At 38.2% G+C, this 15,472-nt stretch overlaps 1 protein-coding gene across 3 annotated transcripts in view; it reads left to right on the plus strand.

Annotated features, from left to right (window-relative positions):
• NNT (nicotinamide nucleotide transhydrogenase) overlaps window positions 1-15,472 on the plus strand; it is a 54,314-nt gene that overhangs the window by 32,176 nt on the left and 6,666 nt on the right. For all 3 annotated transcript variants that reach the window (XM_086771048.1, XM_086771047.1, XM_086771046.1), the window contains exons 17-19: window positions 46-225; window positions 4,801-4,960; window positions 6,392-6,473. In XM_086771048.1, coding sequence (XP_086627174.1) covers window positions 46-225; window positions 4,801-4,960; window positions 6,392-6,473 — 422 coding nt within the window. The remainder of the gene's footprint in view (window positions 1-45; window positions 226-4,800; window positions 4,961-6,391; window positions 6,474-15,472) is intronic.

Raw genomic sequence — 15,472 nt, forward strand, 5'->3', positions numbered from 1 at the left:
TCCTTAGTTGTAGCTTATACTGAAGTGTTTTCTTTCCTTTTCCAGGGTGTCACTTTAACAGCAGCTATTGGAGGTGCTGACATGCCTGTGGTTATTACTGTCCTGAACAGTTATTCTGGATGGGCTTTGTGTGCTGAGGGCTTCCTACTGAACAACAACTTGCTGACCATTGTTGGTGCACTCATTGGCTCCTCTGGGGCCATCCTCTCTTACATCATGTGTGTGGTAAGAAGTCAGCGGAAATTGTGCTTCTTTTCCAATAAATTAAAAACCTTATTCAGCATGTTTGCTAGCAAGATAAGCAATGGGAATACCAAACTGCTAGATGTTTAGAGACTAGAAAATTCTTGGTTGAAATTGTTGGACTAGATGTCAGTCATCTCCCTTTGATTTGGAGATACATACTTCAGAACTGAGGAAGCCCTTTGCATTGACTTGAGCATTGAGGATTTTAATCTGAGCTCAAAGAGGTATGATTACTTCTGCTCAGCTGTTTTTTTTCCTAGGCATTTCAGTCTGCAGTGTTGCTAAATTTAAAATTTATCAGCAGGAGATACTTTAAGTAGTGAGTTCCTTTTTAAAAAAAAAATGTTTGGTTTGATTAGAGAGTAATTTAAAGTTTAGTTTTTGAAGCGAGGAAAGTGTGCTACTTTTTTCAGAGCAGCTACTTTGAAGTACCACAGGATGGCAGCATGCTTGCATTAATACATTACTGATACTGACTTCTGTGTCAGAGCGAACTTGAGCTTCAATTCTGTGTGTAAATCATATTGCATTATTAGTATTGGCCTCCTTTTCTCTGGAATATTTGTACAGAAGTCTTTTGTTTTTCCATGTCTCTCTCCTTTTTGTTTTCAGAGATGGAGAGCTAATGGCTTAAAACTGTTCACAGTGCAACAGCTGCCAACCTCCCGATTGTCTGTTGTGTAATTCTCTTTCACTTCTAATCTTGTCTTCTATGATCAGTGTCACTTTTCTCCCCTCCTGATGTTTTCTTGTGGTCAGCCCCAGCTGTCTTCTTTTACTTTGTCTCTGCTGATAAATAGCGTTGTTACCATGTTAGGAATGTTCAGTATCGTTAATTTTAATCTCTCTTGAGGAATAATTTCAGAAAAGCTTAAAAAAGTATTTTTGTGCACCTTCATGGAGGCGAGTTCAAATGAGCAATCTCAGGTATGAATTTTAAAGAATGTTCTTTCTTGAATGTTTTACATCTCATTATTGAAAGAAAATCAGACTTTGTGGCTCGTGGGACATCCTTTTATATATATGTTAAGTATTTGCTTATAGTCAACTATTTAGTCTATACCAGTGGAATGATGTTTATGGGCAACACAGGTATGAATAGTATGTTCTTTAAAGATCAAGTTCCTGTAAATCATGGTGAAAATATGTCTGTTGAGTATGTATTTACTAGTAGGCATAGTCACTCTATACCTTCATTTTTATTTTACTGTTTCCTTACTTTTAAAATGTACTTTATTGCTAGCTCCCCTTGGCATTCACAGAGAGTTTCGATATACTTGCATCTGTTGACTGGAGGAATCTAGGTAAACAGGAAGCCTGGGGAATCACAGAATAGTTTGGGTTGGAAGGGACCTTTAAAGGTCATCTAGTCCAACACCCCTGCAAGGAGCAGGGACATCTCCAACCAGATCAGGTTGCTCAGAGCCCCGTCCAACCTGGTGTTGAATGTTTCCAGGGATGGGGCATCAACCACCTCTCTGGGCAACCTGTGCCGGTGTTCCACCACCCTCATTGTAAAAAAATTTTTCTTAATATCTAATCTAAATCTACCTCCCTCTATTTTAAAACCATTATCCCTTCTCCTATCACAACAAGTCCTGCTAAAGACTTTCTCCCCATCTTTCTTACGAGCCCCCTTTAGGTACTGGAAAGCTGCTACAAGGTCTCCCTGCAGCCTTGTCGTTGCCAGGCTGAACAGCCCCAGCTCTCTCTGCCTGTCCTTATAGGAGAAGTAATTGGCCAAGTAGTTGTGCAATGACAGAGTGGCTTTCCTCTATGTGTTTCTCAAATTTCAGGAAGTTTAGGTGTTTTTTTGAGGTAGTATTCTAGAAATCTTTTGCTGCTTTACGGAAGCCTAGACAATTAAAGTTGATCAGCCACTAAAATAAAAATTATTTTGTGTAGTTTCTGCACAATAAGCAGAATAGCTTGTTTCTAGCCCAGCATTTTTATTTTCTGCTTTAATTCCTATAATGGAAATCGTTACTTTTAAGAGCATTTTTATAATCAGGGGATTCAGTATCTTCATCTTGCAGCTGCATTTCAGGAGAAAAAGTGTTCAAGAGTTTCAATAAGCTCTGCTTTAGGCTGTTGAAACCTATGCTAATGAAGCAACAGCTCGCCCCTGTATGACTTCCATCCAAAGCAGTATATTTATTGAAGCTTATCTAGTACGGATGGGTGCTTATGGAAACACCTTAATGATTGAAACTTCTTTTTACAACATTTGCAATTACTTTTTGTGATAAAACTATAGCAGATAATCTCTTAAAGCTTGAGTTTATAAAATTGGGCAACGTATATTCAGATAAGGACTTAATTTTTGCACTTGTATCTCCTTGATTTTCCACCCATTCCTCTTTTGTGCCTATTAGTGAGTTAAGGACAAAGAATTTAACTTAAAAACAAAAAAAGCAAAGGCCTGTACTATTCACTCATCCTGTGAATTGTGATTTCTTTTCAAATGCTGACGCAATGTGTCTTCTTCAGAACACTTGGTTGTATTAGCATATCCTTCTCCCATTTTTTTTTTTTTTTTTTTTTGCGGAGTGAATACTTGATGATTGCAACTGTAGTGTTAGATTTGGTGTGCTTAGGGATGGGGAAAATTCTTCAGGTCAAAGAGGAACCATTACTTGGGATGATGCAAGGAAAAGGACAAATAAAGTCTGTTAGTCATATAAATTGTATGCTGCCCCATCACCTGTACTATCTGTGTGGTTTCTGTGGGCAAAGTGGAAGAACTCGGAGTTCTCAGGGGTCATGGGTTTGTTTTTCCCTGGCCTGTAAGCTCATGGGTTACCTGTGCATGCACAGAAGAGGGGGCTGTTTGCTGGTAGTAGGATTATCTGTGAATAATGAAGCCTGCACTTTATTTATATATGTGTGTGGTGGTAAGGAAGATGAAAGAGAGTATGGAAGAATTTCCACACTGTCCCGATGCTGAGTAGGTCTTAGCTGCATTGGTTAATCGGTGCTTGATGAAGTCTTGGCTCGTTTAGAAGCTTTCTATACCATCCCTGTTTGTTGCCAGATATTCCTCCTCTTTCCTTGGCTCTCCAGTGTGGAGCCAGGCAAGGGTGCTTCAATCTCAGGCTTGCTTTGTGTGGATTCTCAGATTTCTTACAGTATTTGAACTTTTTTTTCCCTTTGGCCTGGTCTTAGTGTTGTCTTTGGTTTAGATATGTGTAGAAAGTGCTGTACTTCTTGTAAGCTTTGCATGTGCAACATCTGAAGAGGATATTCTTCTGCCTAGGATGCCTTACCTGACACTTAACTGCTGTAGTAGACTAAGTAGTCTGTTTTCCTGTTGGAGGGTTTAAAATTGTGATACACATCAAAGGCAATGTGTTCTTAGAGAAAATGAACTGCTGCAGACAGTAGAAAGATGCTTATTTCACTGCATTTGTGCACTTTCCTTACGGTATCTGAAACAGTGATGGTTTATCAGGATAAACAAAAGTTTTGCTAACATCTTCATTGTTTGCTAGATGATGAATTTCACAGAATGGCATATCTTCTCAGGCTATACCAAAAAACCTGTAGAGTTGTGTGATTTGACATGTCAGTGGAAAATGGACACGTGGAAGCACACTTTTGTGTGGGTGTTTCCTCTTGCTTGTATATGTGCCTCTCCAGATCCATTCTTAAATTTTGCTGTGGTTTCTGAGCTAGCACAGATGTATGACACACATCTTCAATTAACAAAGCAATTTATCCTGTTCCTTTTCTGCCTTTAAAGTTTTGTTTACTGCAGTTACAAGTTTTGCCTACTTCCAGATATTGCTTTGGGACCACACTCGCAAGGAGGCATGCCAGTGAAAGCATTTAGCCAGTGGCTTTTCCTGGCTGTGTATCTACAGAGCCGAATTTTCAGGATGTGTTCTCCTCTTAAAGCTCCTAGTTTAAGATCTCTTGTTCCCCTTTGGTGCTCAGCCAGTAAGTTAATGGCCCCCTCCAGTTCATTATAATATATTTTGAGTTAGCATTTGGTTAGTTTTGTGTGGCTACTTGGCTTTGTTGTGTTCTTTCCTGTCAATGCTGTAGGAGCTTTGCTTCTATACTGTCTGTAAGAGCTACATTGTTTCCATGCTGTTATATAGCAGTTGTGTGCTTACCTATTGACTTGCTCAAGAACTTAAGAAAATACCTTGCAAAAAATTTGTGTGTGTGTATGTATATATTTGTCTGTTTTTTAAAAAAAAATCTGTCATCAAATATGCATTCTTTTATATCCCTCCCTTTTAAGAACCAAAAGAGACTAATATTTGCTGTTTATATTGTTTTATTCTTTGTCTTAGGGACATGCTGATGCTGTCTCATTACATGTGTTATGTCATGTGTTGGAAGCTGATGTTTTGCTGTTGTGTCAATCTCGGTCTCTGTTTTAAGGAGACTGTTTTAAGAAGTTTTGAGTTCTAAGTAGGCAAAACCAGCAGATAAAGACTATTGATAGGAAGGCTTTAATATTTTGAGAAGTTTTCTTTGTGGACATCTCCTCTCCTCTGTTTTTGAATTTCATCTGTAGCTCATCAAAAACCTCTTGTCTTTCAGGCTATGAACCGTTCCCTTGCAAACGTGATTCTAGGGGGCTATGGCACCACGTCAACAGCTGGTGGGAAGCCCATGGAAATTACTGGAACCCACACAGAAGTCAGTGTAGACAATGCAATTGAAATGATAAAGGAAGCCAATAGTATTATTATTACTCCAGGTAAGTCACTCTTCACTCATACAGCAAGAAGTTCAGAAGATGTATTATTAAACAGACAAACAAAACAAAAGACCTGTAGCCTATCTTGCAGTTGCAACATAGCAGCAACATGTCAAATGTTGACTGAGTCTGTGGGATCTGCTTTTGTTCCCAGGTTGATTGTCTTTCCTTTATATGGACATGTGTGTACCACTTTTATTTTTCTTTTTTTTGTGTTTCTTCAAACTTTATTCTATTTATTTAGATTTTAAATTATTCAGAACAAAAACTGACTTTTGTAAATTATGTTTACTGTTAATATTGTCTACAACTGTTCTGGTGTGAGTTTCCAGGCGTTACCACAGTACCAGTGGTACCAGTAACAAAATACCTGTCTGTTAAATTACTGAAAGAGGATTTTGTTTACCCTTCTCACCTACTTGCTCAATTCTTCATTTTTTTATTGAAAAACTGGCAGGAAAACATCTAAAACTTAGTATAGTTAGTATACAATATAGTATAGTTAGTATACAATTATAATAGTTATATATATAATTATATATATAGTTATAGTTAGTATACAATAAATACTGGAATTAAAGTAGAAAAAAACATAAAAACCAAAACCTTGAGTTATCTGAAACTATTATTTTGGCTGTAGGCTCATACAGGTTCAATAGCACGTTCCCTGTTAGGAGGGTCAGGTAGGGAATAGCTCAAGAGTTGTTTTAATTCAACTGAATGGTACAACTATCGTGATAAATTTATTTTAGTGTTGGAGTGAGAAGAATGCTAAAAAACAAAGTTGTCTTTTATTTTGTTTCAGCTTAAATGAAAACATCAGTGAGGTAGGGTTCTACTTTGGGAAGTTACCTTTGTTTCCAACAAAGCTTGCAGACATATTCAAGGAGTTTGTCCCCTTTCCTATGGTAAAACCTTGAGGACACTATTGACAGCTTATACTCTCCATTTTCTTCCTGGGCATTATTGCTCTGATGAATTAATTCTGACAGACTGAAAAGATGTGCTGCTAAAAGCTGTATTCAACTAGATTTGCGTTATGCAAATCCAAAATTTTGTTGAGGGTAATGGTGGTGACGTAACCTGATAGTACCCTCTTTATCAGTTTTTCAGTTTACCTGCCTGAAACATCCTTTTCTGATAAAGAAAGGAATATGTATTTTTGTGAAGCAGAAATAAGTTACCTGTGTCGTTTGACCGGTCAAACTACTATGTTGTTAGTGGTCAGGAGGCCAAAAAGAGATTAGTTACACTGGTCAGGCTGGGACTATATGAATATGTGATGTATGTGTGTGTGTACATATATAATATTTTTGTTTATTTGTTTTTAATTGTGAGACCTTCTGTTTGTGTGGAAAATACACTTATTGTCTCAAACTATTCTGTCTGCACTGAAACAAAAAACAGCTTAAAATTTGGAAATTCTTTTAGGTTATGGTTTGTGTGCAGCAAAGGCTCAGTACCCCATAGCTGATCTGGTGAAGATGTTGAGAGAACACGGGAAGAATGTCAGGTAAGTACTTTCCTTGCTGAAAATTATTACAGGTTTTTTAGAATCATAGAATCATAGAATAGTCTGGGTTGGAAGGGACCTTCAAAGGTCATCTAGTCCAACCCCCCTGCAAGGAGCAGGGACATCCCTGACTAGATCAGGTTGCTCAGAGCCTCATCCAGCCTGGCCTTGAACTTTTCCAGGGATGGGGCCTCCACCACCTTTCTGGGCAACCTGTTCCAGTGTTCTATAACTTGCATCATAAAAATTTTTTTCCTAATTTCCAATCTAAATCTACCCCCCTCTATTTTAAAACCATTACCTCTCATCCTGTTGCAACAGGCCCTACTAAACAGCCTTTCCCCATCTTTCTTGTAGGCCCCCTTGAGGTTTTTGTTTTTATTCATTCTATTAAAATCCCCTACAGGTCTTTGTTTTAGTTTAATTTGTTTCAGCTGGCATTATTATGTTGATCTCTCTCTCAGAAATGCTATCTGCAGGAATGCTGTTCTTACATCTTATTAACCTATAGCTAAATATCTAGAAATTTCATACTTTAGTGTAAAAGATCCCTTGCTCCCTTACACTCTTATGTTTGGTTTTTGGAAGTAGCCCTAGCAGTTGGAGAATAATTTTTTAATCACTTTTTGATTTTGTTTTGTTTATTGCCATGCTGAAATTCAGTTAAAAAGAATGATTTTAAAATGTAATACTTATTTATTGCAACAACAAAATCTTAGTTTTTTGAAGGGTAAGTTATCTCCTTTAGATACATGTTCTCCTTTGGATATCATGGTATTTTTCTACAAAAAAAAAAGCAGTGAAGTTTTTGTAAAATAAAACTTTAATGTAGCTTTTTGTATTGTGTGGAAGAGAACAGTTAGTAGCCTTTTCTAAAGGTGGAGATTGGAGAGCTCCGTGAAAGCAACGGCCTTGTGGAAATATGTTACTGTGAGGAATGATCACAGCAGCTGAGTTCAGTGCATGACAGTAATTTTTCTTTATGCTTATAGTCAGTGGGCAGAGAGCACAGACCTACCATAAGTGCTTTGAATTGCCTTCTAGAGAAACCTCCATTAAGAGGGATTGTTTACTAGGCTAAAATAGCTTTAATATTTTACTATAAGTCCTAATTTCCTAAGGAAACAGACCCTTCCTCTGCTTGAGGAAGGGTTAAGTTAAGTTAAAGGGGTGCAATGGAAATAGTTGGGGCTCCTAGGCAGCGAATGAGAGCCTCCTGCAGTATGGAGAAGTGTTTACTGGGGTCAATGTGATGTGAAGTGGAAGAGTAGATCAGGTGTCAGCCTCTGCACCAAGAACATGGGACTTATTTATTCCTGCGATAACTGACTTCTACTGATAGAAGTTATGCTTGCTACTACACAGCAACATTTGTATATTAAAGAAAAATATGGATTGGCATGTTTGAAACAATGCTGAAAAGCATTAACCAAACTGTAATGTTAGATGACCTTTTTAAGTTAAAAATACACCGTCTACCATGCGTTTTTATTCTTCTGCTAATCCCTTCTGCACTCTGGAATAGCTAAAGACATTCAGGATGTATTGATGAAAGGTGGCTTGCTGAGGCGCAAGAGCTTCTGTTTTTGAACTGATGTGCTGCACACAATGCCTGTGTTAAAAGTAGATGTCCTCTCTGATATGTTCCTCTAAGTCCTCATAAATCAATCTGTGTGATGTTGTGTTAGCAGCAGGACTTCAGCTTCCACAGGATATACTACCTGATTTCACTTTGCCTCTTCCAAGCATTAGGGCTGTGTTGCCTTCTCTCATGCCGTGCTTTGAAGGTTTCTACAGCCTGATTTGTTCAGAAAATAGCCAGTGAACATAAGAAGGTCACTATTTTAAAGTAACTTGAACAACAGATTAGTTGAAGTTAGAGATCTTTGGAGATTGTCTAGTTCAGCTAGCCCCCTTGCTCAAACCAGAGTCCGCCAGAAGAGGTTGCTTAGGATCTTGCCCAGTGGAGTTTTGAGTATCTAGGCTCCAGAGATAGACACTTTACAGCCTCTCTGGGCAATCTGTTCCAATATTCAGTCACCCTCAGACTAAAATAGACTTTTCTTGTCTTTCAGTTAGCGACTATTACCTCTTTTCTGTTCACTGGATACCACTGAGAAGAATCTGGCTCTTGTTTTCTTTACTCCCCTCATCAGTGTTTATACACAGTAATAAGATTCCTTTGAGCCTTCTCTTCTGCAGTCTGAAGAATCTCGGCTCTCAGCCTCTTCTCTTGTGACAGATACTCCCATCTGTTAAGCAGCTTAGACCTGCTCTTACTGAGTTCCCATGTTTTTGCTGTTGCAAGCAAGACTGTTCCTAGAGTTCTTTGAGTATTGCGTGGAAGGATTAATGGAGTGCGTGTTGCCGGTCCCATGGATTTATTCTTCTGGAGTGCTACTCCAAAAAGCAGAGATAATTCTTAGGTGCCAGTATTGGCCTTGAGTCCTTTCCTTCTTCAGTTTTTCATAGACCTTACAGGTATTGAAAGTACTGGAAAGCTAACATCACGTCTCCCTTGCTGATTGTTTGGGAAACTATTTTAGTTATGGTAACTTAATATTTTAAGATTAGTCAAGGCTTGATTTGCATCTGAAACAAGATATTTGGACAGATGCTGGTTAGCCAGACTCATTCTTTGATTTCCATGTGTTTGTTTCAATTAAGCGGTTACTTTGCTTTGGAATCAGTACTCTAGCAATTACTGTTTTTTGCTTTTGTTTTCTTCCACTGTTTTTCCAAGCTTATTGAAAAGTCACATATAAGTTTTTGCAATGTTTTATAGCTTGTATTGTGATGGATAACAGCAGGGTTGTTGTAGGGTTTAGCAGCAATTACTTGTTAGTGTTTACCCATAATGTTGCAATTTTGCATGTAAAATTGCTTTATAGGTGCATTTGTTCGTGCATATATGAGAAGCGGGGGTGTGTACTGGTGTATCCGCTTACTGGAGCGATTCTCTTCACACCGTATTTCTCCATGTTTAGCAGAAGCTCTGTGTGTGTCCAAATTACATTAAGAATTTTGAAGACCTGTTAGTGCAACAAAAGATCCTTTCTTGGCTAATGGGATGAAAGTGTTGCGTGCTTTTGGCTTTCCTTTCAGCACTTCTGTGGGTGTACTTTATTTTTTCTCAACTTTGGTGAAATAAAAAAAAATACTGGTTTTGCCTTTATGTTTGCTTCGCAGGGGATAAATGTGAATGGTTCCTTGAAATGACTGGCTTATACTTGAAATGAATCAATTTCAGGAAGGGGTCACTGCAGTGGTTACCTAGTATTTTAATGAAATAAATGTGTATTTACAGTTTGTGGTAATTCAGGCCTTTCATCACTTTGTGGAGCTCCCACGGTGTTCATTGAGTGCAGCTGCTGTCCCTCTGGTTTCAGTAGGCCGGGAGTGCCTCGGGACCCTAGTACACTCACCATCCAGATGTAGTGACACTCTCACACATCCGCTGTGGAGGGATGCCAGCACGGACATACGATTGTCATCAATTTGTAATGCCCGTACTGTGCCAAGAAAAATTGCATCTGTCATATGGTTTTTCTTGCTTCAATGGCTCATGATTGATCCAGAGGAGCTGTTGTTTTCATTTACTCTGCCTATAGCCGCAACATTCTCAGTGAAGAGCGCAGGTTATATAACATGATGCATAACCTTTGACTGGGGTTTGAATTTAGAAATACAGGAGAGTTTGGAAACTTCAGACTGTTTTAGTTACTAAATTGCACAGCTAACATCATTGCTTTCTTGAGATTGTCTTGGAACAGATCACATCTTTAATGCATTAGTAGGATCACATAGAAAGCTGGATATTACTGAGCCTTCGTTATAGCTTTCCCTTGTTATGGATGGGTAAAACAATAAAACTTTTCATAGGCTAAATCCTGTAGTCACCAGAATCCATTTGCCTTGGAGAGGAAATGCTTGTTCTACAGCTGGTGTTGTATTTCTGCAAAGTTGTAACGGAGTAAATTGTTGAAAGTTCTCACCTTACTGAAGTTCCTCAGCCACATGCTGTGTTGTTTGTAGGAGCCTAGTTGTGAAGCTCTGATTTCTTCTACATAATTAAATTATATTCTATAGTAATTGTATATATAGATATATATTAGTAGTATAATACAGTTTAAAACTGCATGCATTCTTGTATGTGCATGAGTAATTGATGCTGTCCATGTCCACATCAAGTTAAGTATCTTAGCTTTTGCCACAGTATGACTTTCCTAAGACTTTTTCTATCGATGTGTTTGGTTTTTTTCCTGCACAGTAAGAAATTCTTGATAAGAAAAATGTAATGCAGGGTGAAAGGACTCTTAAAATTTATGCTTTGTGTAGATTTTCTGAATCTAACTCATAATTAAAGATGGTGGTTTTCTGGTAACTCGCATAGTTGAGAGGAATGTGGATTACCTCTTTAACAACCTTTCAGATTAGTTGCTAATATATTAAGTGTTTTGGTTTGTTTTTTTTTTTTTTAACCTAATTTTTATAGGTGGATATCTTGAAGAACTTGGATTTCTGTCTTCTGATACTGGAGAATCTAATTACTTTTGAGCACATCGAAACACAAGTTTCTTACATTTTTGAAAATGTGATAGCATGGATTTGGTGTTGGACCTGCATTTTTTTTTTTATATTTCACATCTATGGTTGGGCTCTAATCAAAGTTTTAGAGTTCTGTTTTTTTTCCTCAAGGATTCTAATTGCTTATGAGTACTAGAACGTGTGGATGGGTACAATTTTTCTACAATTCAGTAAATAAACCAGATTAACTTGAATTGTTTAATTATATGAATTTACAATCATCTTTCTGTGTTGCTCTGTAAGAAAATCTAGACAAATTTTAAAGGTTGAGCTGTTAAGATGCTGTCCCAACCAATCTTAACATACTGCATTTGTCGCAGATAGGAGTGATGCATTTCACTCCTGAGAGAGATGCAACAATATGCTTTATTGATATAAACCAGTGATCTAATAAAATTTGATAGTAAATGGTAAATGCAGCAGTGATTTAACAAGATTCTATGGCAAGGCACACAGGATTATTTACTAGAGGACAGGGTGAGACAAAACTGTCAGGGAGACCCTCCCATTGAGTCACAAGATTCGGAAAGGACCCTTTTGCTTTCTTGAACTCCTTCTCAGAGAGGAGCCTAGGTGTGGCTAGATGCAATCCTGGACCCTGGCTTTACCAGTGGTTTATGTCTAAAGGGTTATATGTGCACAATCAATCCCTTGTATCCCCTAGCTAAGATTTCAAAGCTTACCATGTTATTGTCACTTACTGAAGATCTGTTGCAGCAATGATTCCCCTCAGCCTTGAGGAGTAACTTCAAGAAGCATCCGTGCTCAAGGGGAGATCCTGGCGTGCAGCCCACTGCCGTGCAGGAGAGCTCAAAGGGCTCTGGGGCTGCTCACTATTTGTGGAGTAAGATAATTGACTCAGTCATATTTGCACACCTACTGTAGATGATGGTTTCTTCCAAATTTGGCTTGAGTTGCATGTTGACCAGCACTGTGGTTGGGGGGGTGCATCGCCATCCCTTGGCTGTTGTGTTGTTATCTCTTTCCCCGAATCCGCTTTAAACTGGATCATGACCAGAGTTTTAAGCCATCACAACCAGACACATCTATTGCTGATGGTTATCAGTTGAGCAGGGTTACAGGAAAAGTGGTCAGACTGGGGGGAGGAGGTGGAGCATGCTGTCACATGCATAGCTCAGGTGTGCATAGCATGGAAATAACTGTCAATACTGAGTGGCAGCATAAGAACCCCATGTGTTGATGCAAGTTTCTAGGAAGCTGAAGTGTGGTTACTAGGAAGACCCTAAGTGTGTACATGTGTGTGTTATTTCTCAGTTTGTTTCTTGCAGTCAAAGGAACTGAGTAAGTTCTAAATTATCCATGCTGCAGATGAGGGGACAAATGGAGTCCAACAGATCTGTTAGCTCAAGTGCTGTATCAGTGTAGCTAGAGAGAACTAGCAAACCTTGCTGTACCTGATGCACTTCTGCAAGGATACAGCTATAGCTGTATGCTCCTGCAGGTGTATTTCAGGTATGTCCTTGGTTCCATATGGATCAGCTTAACTCTGGATGACTTCACTACGTCAGTCTGTGATACTTTGTGGAGGCAGACTTCTTTCTTCCCTGCAGCTGAGTTCTTGGGAGCTTACCGCACTGAGCTAATGTCCATGCCATGTATTTGGGTCTTTACCCTGCTGTGATAAATGATGACACCTGGAAATAAGGAGGCAGTACCAACCCTCACTTAAGTATGCTTAATTTAATTAACTTAATTCAGTTTAAATTTAACTGACCTGACCCCAGCAGAGCCATTGAGTTTAGTCCATGCTGAAGTACGGTTCCTGGGAACATGTTGCCTTAGGCATGACACCAGGCCTACGCTAGCTATGTGCTTTGATGGTGGTAATCTACATAGTCATCTATAAAGTGTGATGAGAGCATTATACTGTGATACTTAGAAGTGTGCTACACTGCAACTGTTGTTTCATGGCAGGATTCAAGCTATGGAATATCTGAATGATGGACTTGTCAGTTCATCTAGTTTTGTTTTGGTTTTTTTCCACCTTTTGTTACCTTGAGTAACAGATTATTGTCTGTACTGGAAACAGAGATGGAGAGATATCAAAAACACAAAGTGAATGAGGTGGGAGGAAGAGGAGGTGAGGCAAAGCCCTTGGGCAGCATCTAAAGGGTAGAGTAAGGGAAATCAGGCGCCAGACAGATGTTACTTATTTACATCACTGTATTGGGTTAGGTGGATGCTAGCTCTTTCAGTATTGATTACAGGAATGTTATCTAGCAACTTGTAATAAAGGTAGATGCTGACTTTATGAACTATATAAAAAGTAATTGCCATTCTGAGATTTTTCAGTAATTTTTCATGTAATAGATTTTTCCATACAACTAACTTCTACTTTAGGTACTACTTTAGGTATTTCCACCCCTGCAAATTTAAATGCTTTCTGTGCTGAAAGTGCTGTCCTAGATATGACACGTATGTCGTGAGTTAGATTTTTAATCTAAATTTAAAATAGTGTCACACTCCTTGTATTACAAGAAACAGTTCAAAATATGAACTCATTTTTCATTGCGCTGTCTTGTCTATCTAAAGCTGAAAAATATCTGAAAGAGTCGGATTAAAAAGGCTGAATATCCTTGCCTGATACTTCTGTTTATGTGTGCAGTCGTAGTAGCAAGCAGGTGTGTACTTACCTCTGTGTATCTGACAATTGAAAGTGATAAGCAAGCCCCACATTACATTGTCAGAGTCAAGAGAAAAAATTCCTGGTGAATTCTATGTTACAGTGAACTACGAGAATAATGTTTCAAGTCAGACACAACATGGTTGTGGATCTTTGTTATGGGTAAAATATATATAGACTGAAAATTTAATGTCATGAAAACAGAAAGTCAAAAAGAATGTGAGATTTCTGCTTGATCGAAAAACCAGCCAACCTAAGGAAGTTCTCGCATAAGTGATACGAAAAGTGTATTAAAAAAAATATTTAAAAACTAGTTTTTCACTTTAAAACATTCATGTTTTGGATTTTTGGATATGAATGAGATTCATATTTTGAACATCTGGGAAAGCATGTGTGACAAAATGTTTCTGCTGTAATGCACATGTCTTTGAAGAACTGCTGTTGTGAGTCAGGAGCAAGATACACAGCTTTTATTAGACATGTTGTGAGCCATCAAGGATTTTAGTGATCTCTTTTCAATGCTTACCTGAATTCTGCTTTCAATTGGACAGGCTAATTTCCCTCCAGATATATATAGATCTTATCTTGTGAAATAATGAAAGCCTTAGAGAGGCACATATTTTTAATGGTTCTTTCTGACACACGTGCACATCCCGTTTCAAGAGGTACTGGCAGGCTACTGTCATATTTGGTTAACAGGCTCTTAGAAGCAGACTTCTGGGAGTCGCTTCAATATTTGTCCAGAAAGCTTTTGTATGAGCAGCTTTCTCAAACTTTGTGAATATGCAGTATGTGGTTTCCAGCAGAGTCTCTCAGAAGTCTCCAACTACAAATGGTTGATGCTATAACTCTTCCTGAATGAAGATAATTTGTCCCTTTCTTTTATTCCTTCTTTATCACTTGCCAGGAATAGTGAAGTCAAAGGTGAAATTTATTCTCTTGGCAGCTTAAATTTTGGCTTTCCAGCCCTTGAAATAAGATTGTATGTGTATATAGTATTTAATAGAAACCTCACGAGTATTTTTTTTGTGTGTTGCCAAAACAGCTTTTGTCACAAGACGCTAAAATAATTTTATTAGAAACAAAAGAGAATTTTGTTGGAAAATCTATTTTCACTGCCAGAGAAGTGATGAGTTTTCTCAAGTATACTTCAGAATAAGAGTTCTCCTACTGCACTGTAAGTGATTGAATTTGGTGCACTTTAGGACTAGCTTCAGTACTACACGTAGCTCATATTACTGAGTGAGAGGTGTGAAACGTAAGCTGTTAATGTTTTGTCCTGTGTATTTGCTTTCCTTTTTTCTGATTCTAGGTATTATCCTTTGCACCAGGATCCCAAATGTTTACTGGATGAATATATTCTACTCTCTTTGTTTCTTTAAAAGTGTTCCTTTCAAAGCTAGCTTTTATCCTGCCATTGAACCTACAGCTTAAAATTGTGATTCGTCTAGTATTATGTGGATTAATCATATGTCCTTGATTTAGTTTCTGGAGTTCCAGTTGTCTTATCTTTGCAATGTCTTAATGTTGTCTTGCTGATGAAGTGCTCAGTTGCCCTTTTAAGGACCTGTTTGTATAGTGTTAAATTCACAAGTGATCTGTGTTGATTGGACTGTGACTTGTGAACCATCAGTGATGTGTTATCCACTTCCATTGCAGTGGAGTTAAAAATACCAATATGTGACAATCCCTTTGCTATGGCAAGTTGACTGTCCTGGTTTCGGCAGGGATGGAGTTAATTTTCCTCTCAGTGGCCTGTGTGTTTTGG

This window comes from Chlamydotis macqueenii, chromosome Z (genome assembly GCF_036417535.1).
Source record: "Chlamydotis macqueenii isolate bChlMac1 chromosome Z, bChlMac1.mat, whole genome shotgun sequence".
In the NCBI taxonomy this organism is placed as follows: domain Eukaryota; kingdom Metazoa; phylum Chordata; class Aves; order Otidiformes; family Otididae; genus Chlamydotis; species Chlamydotis macqueenii.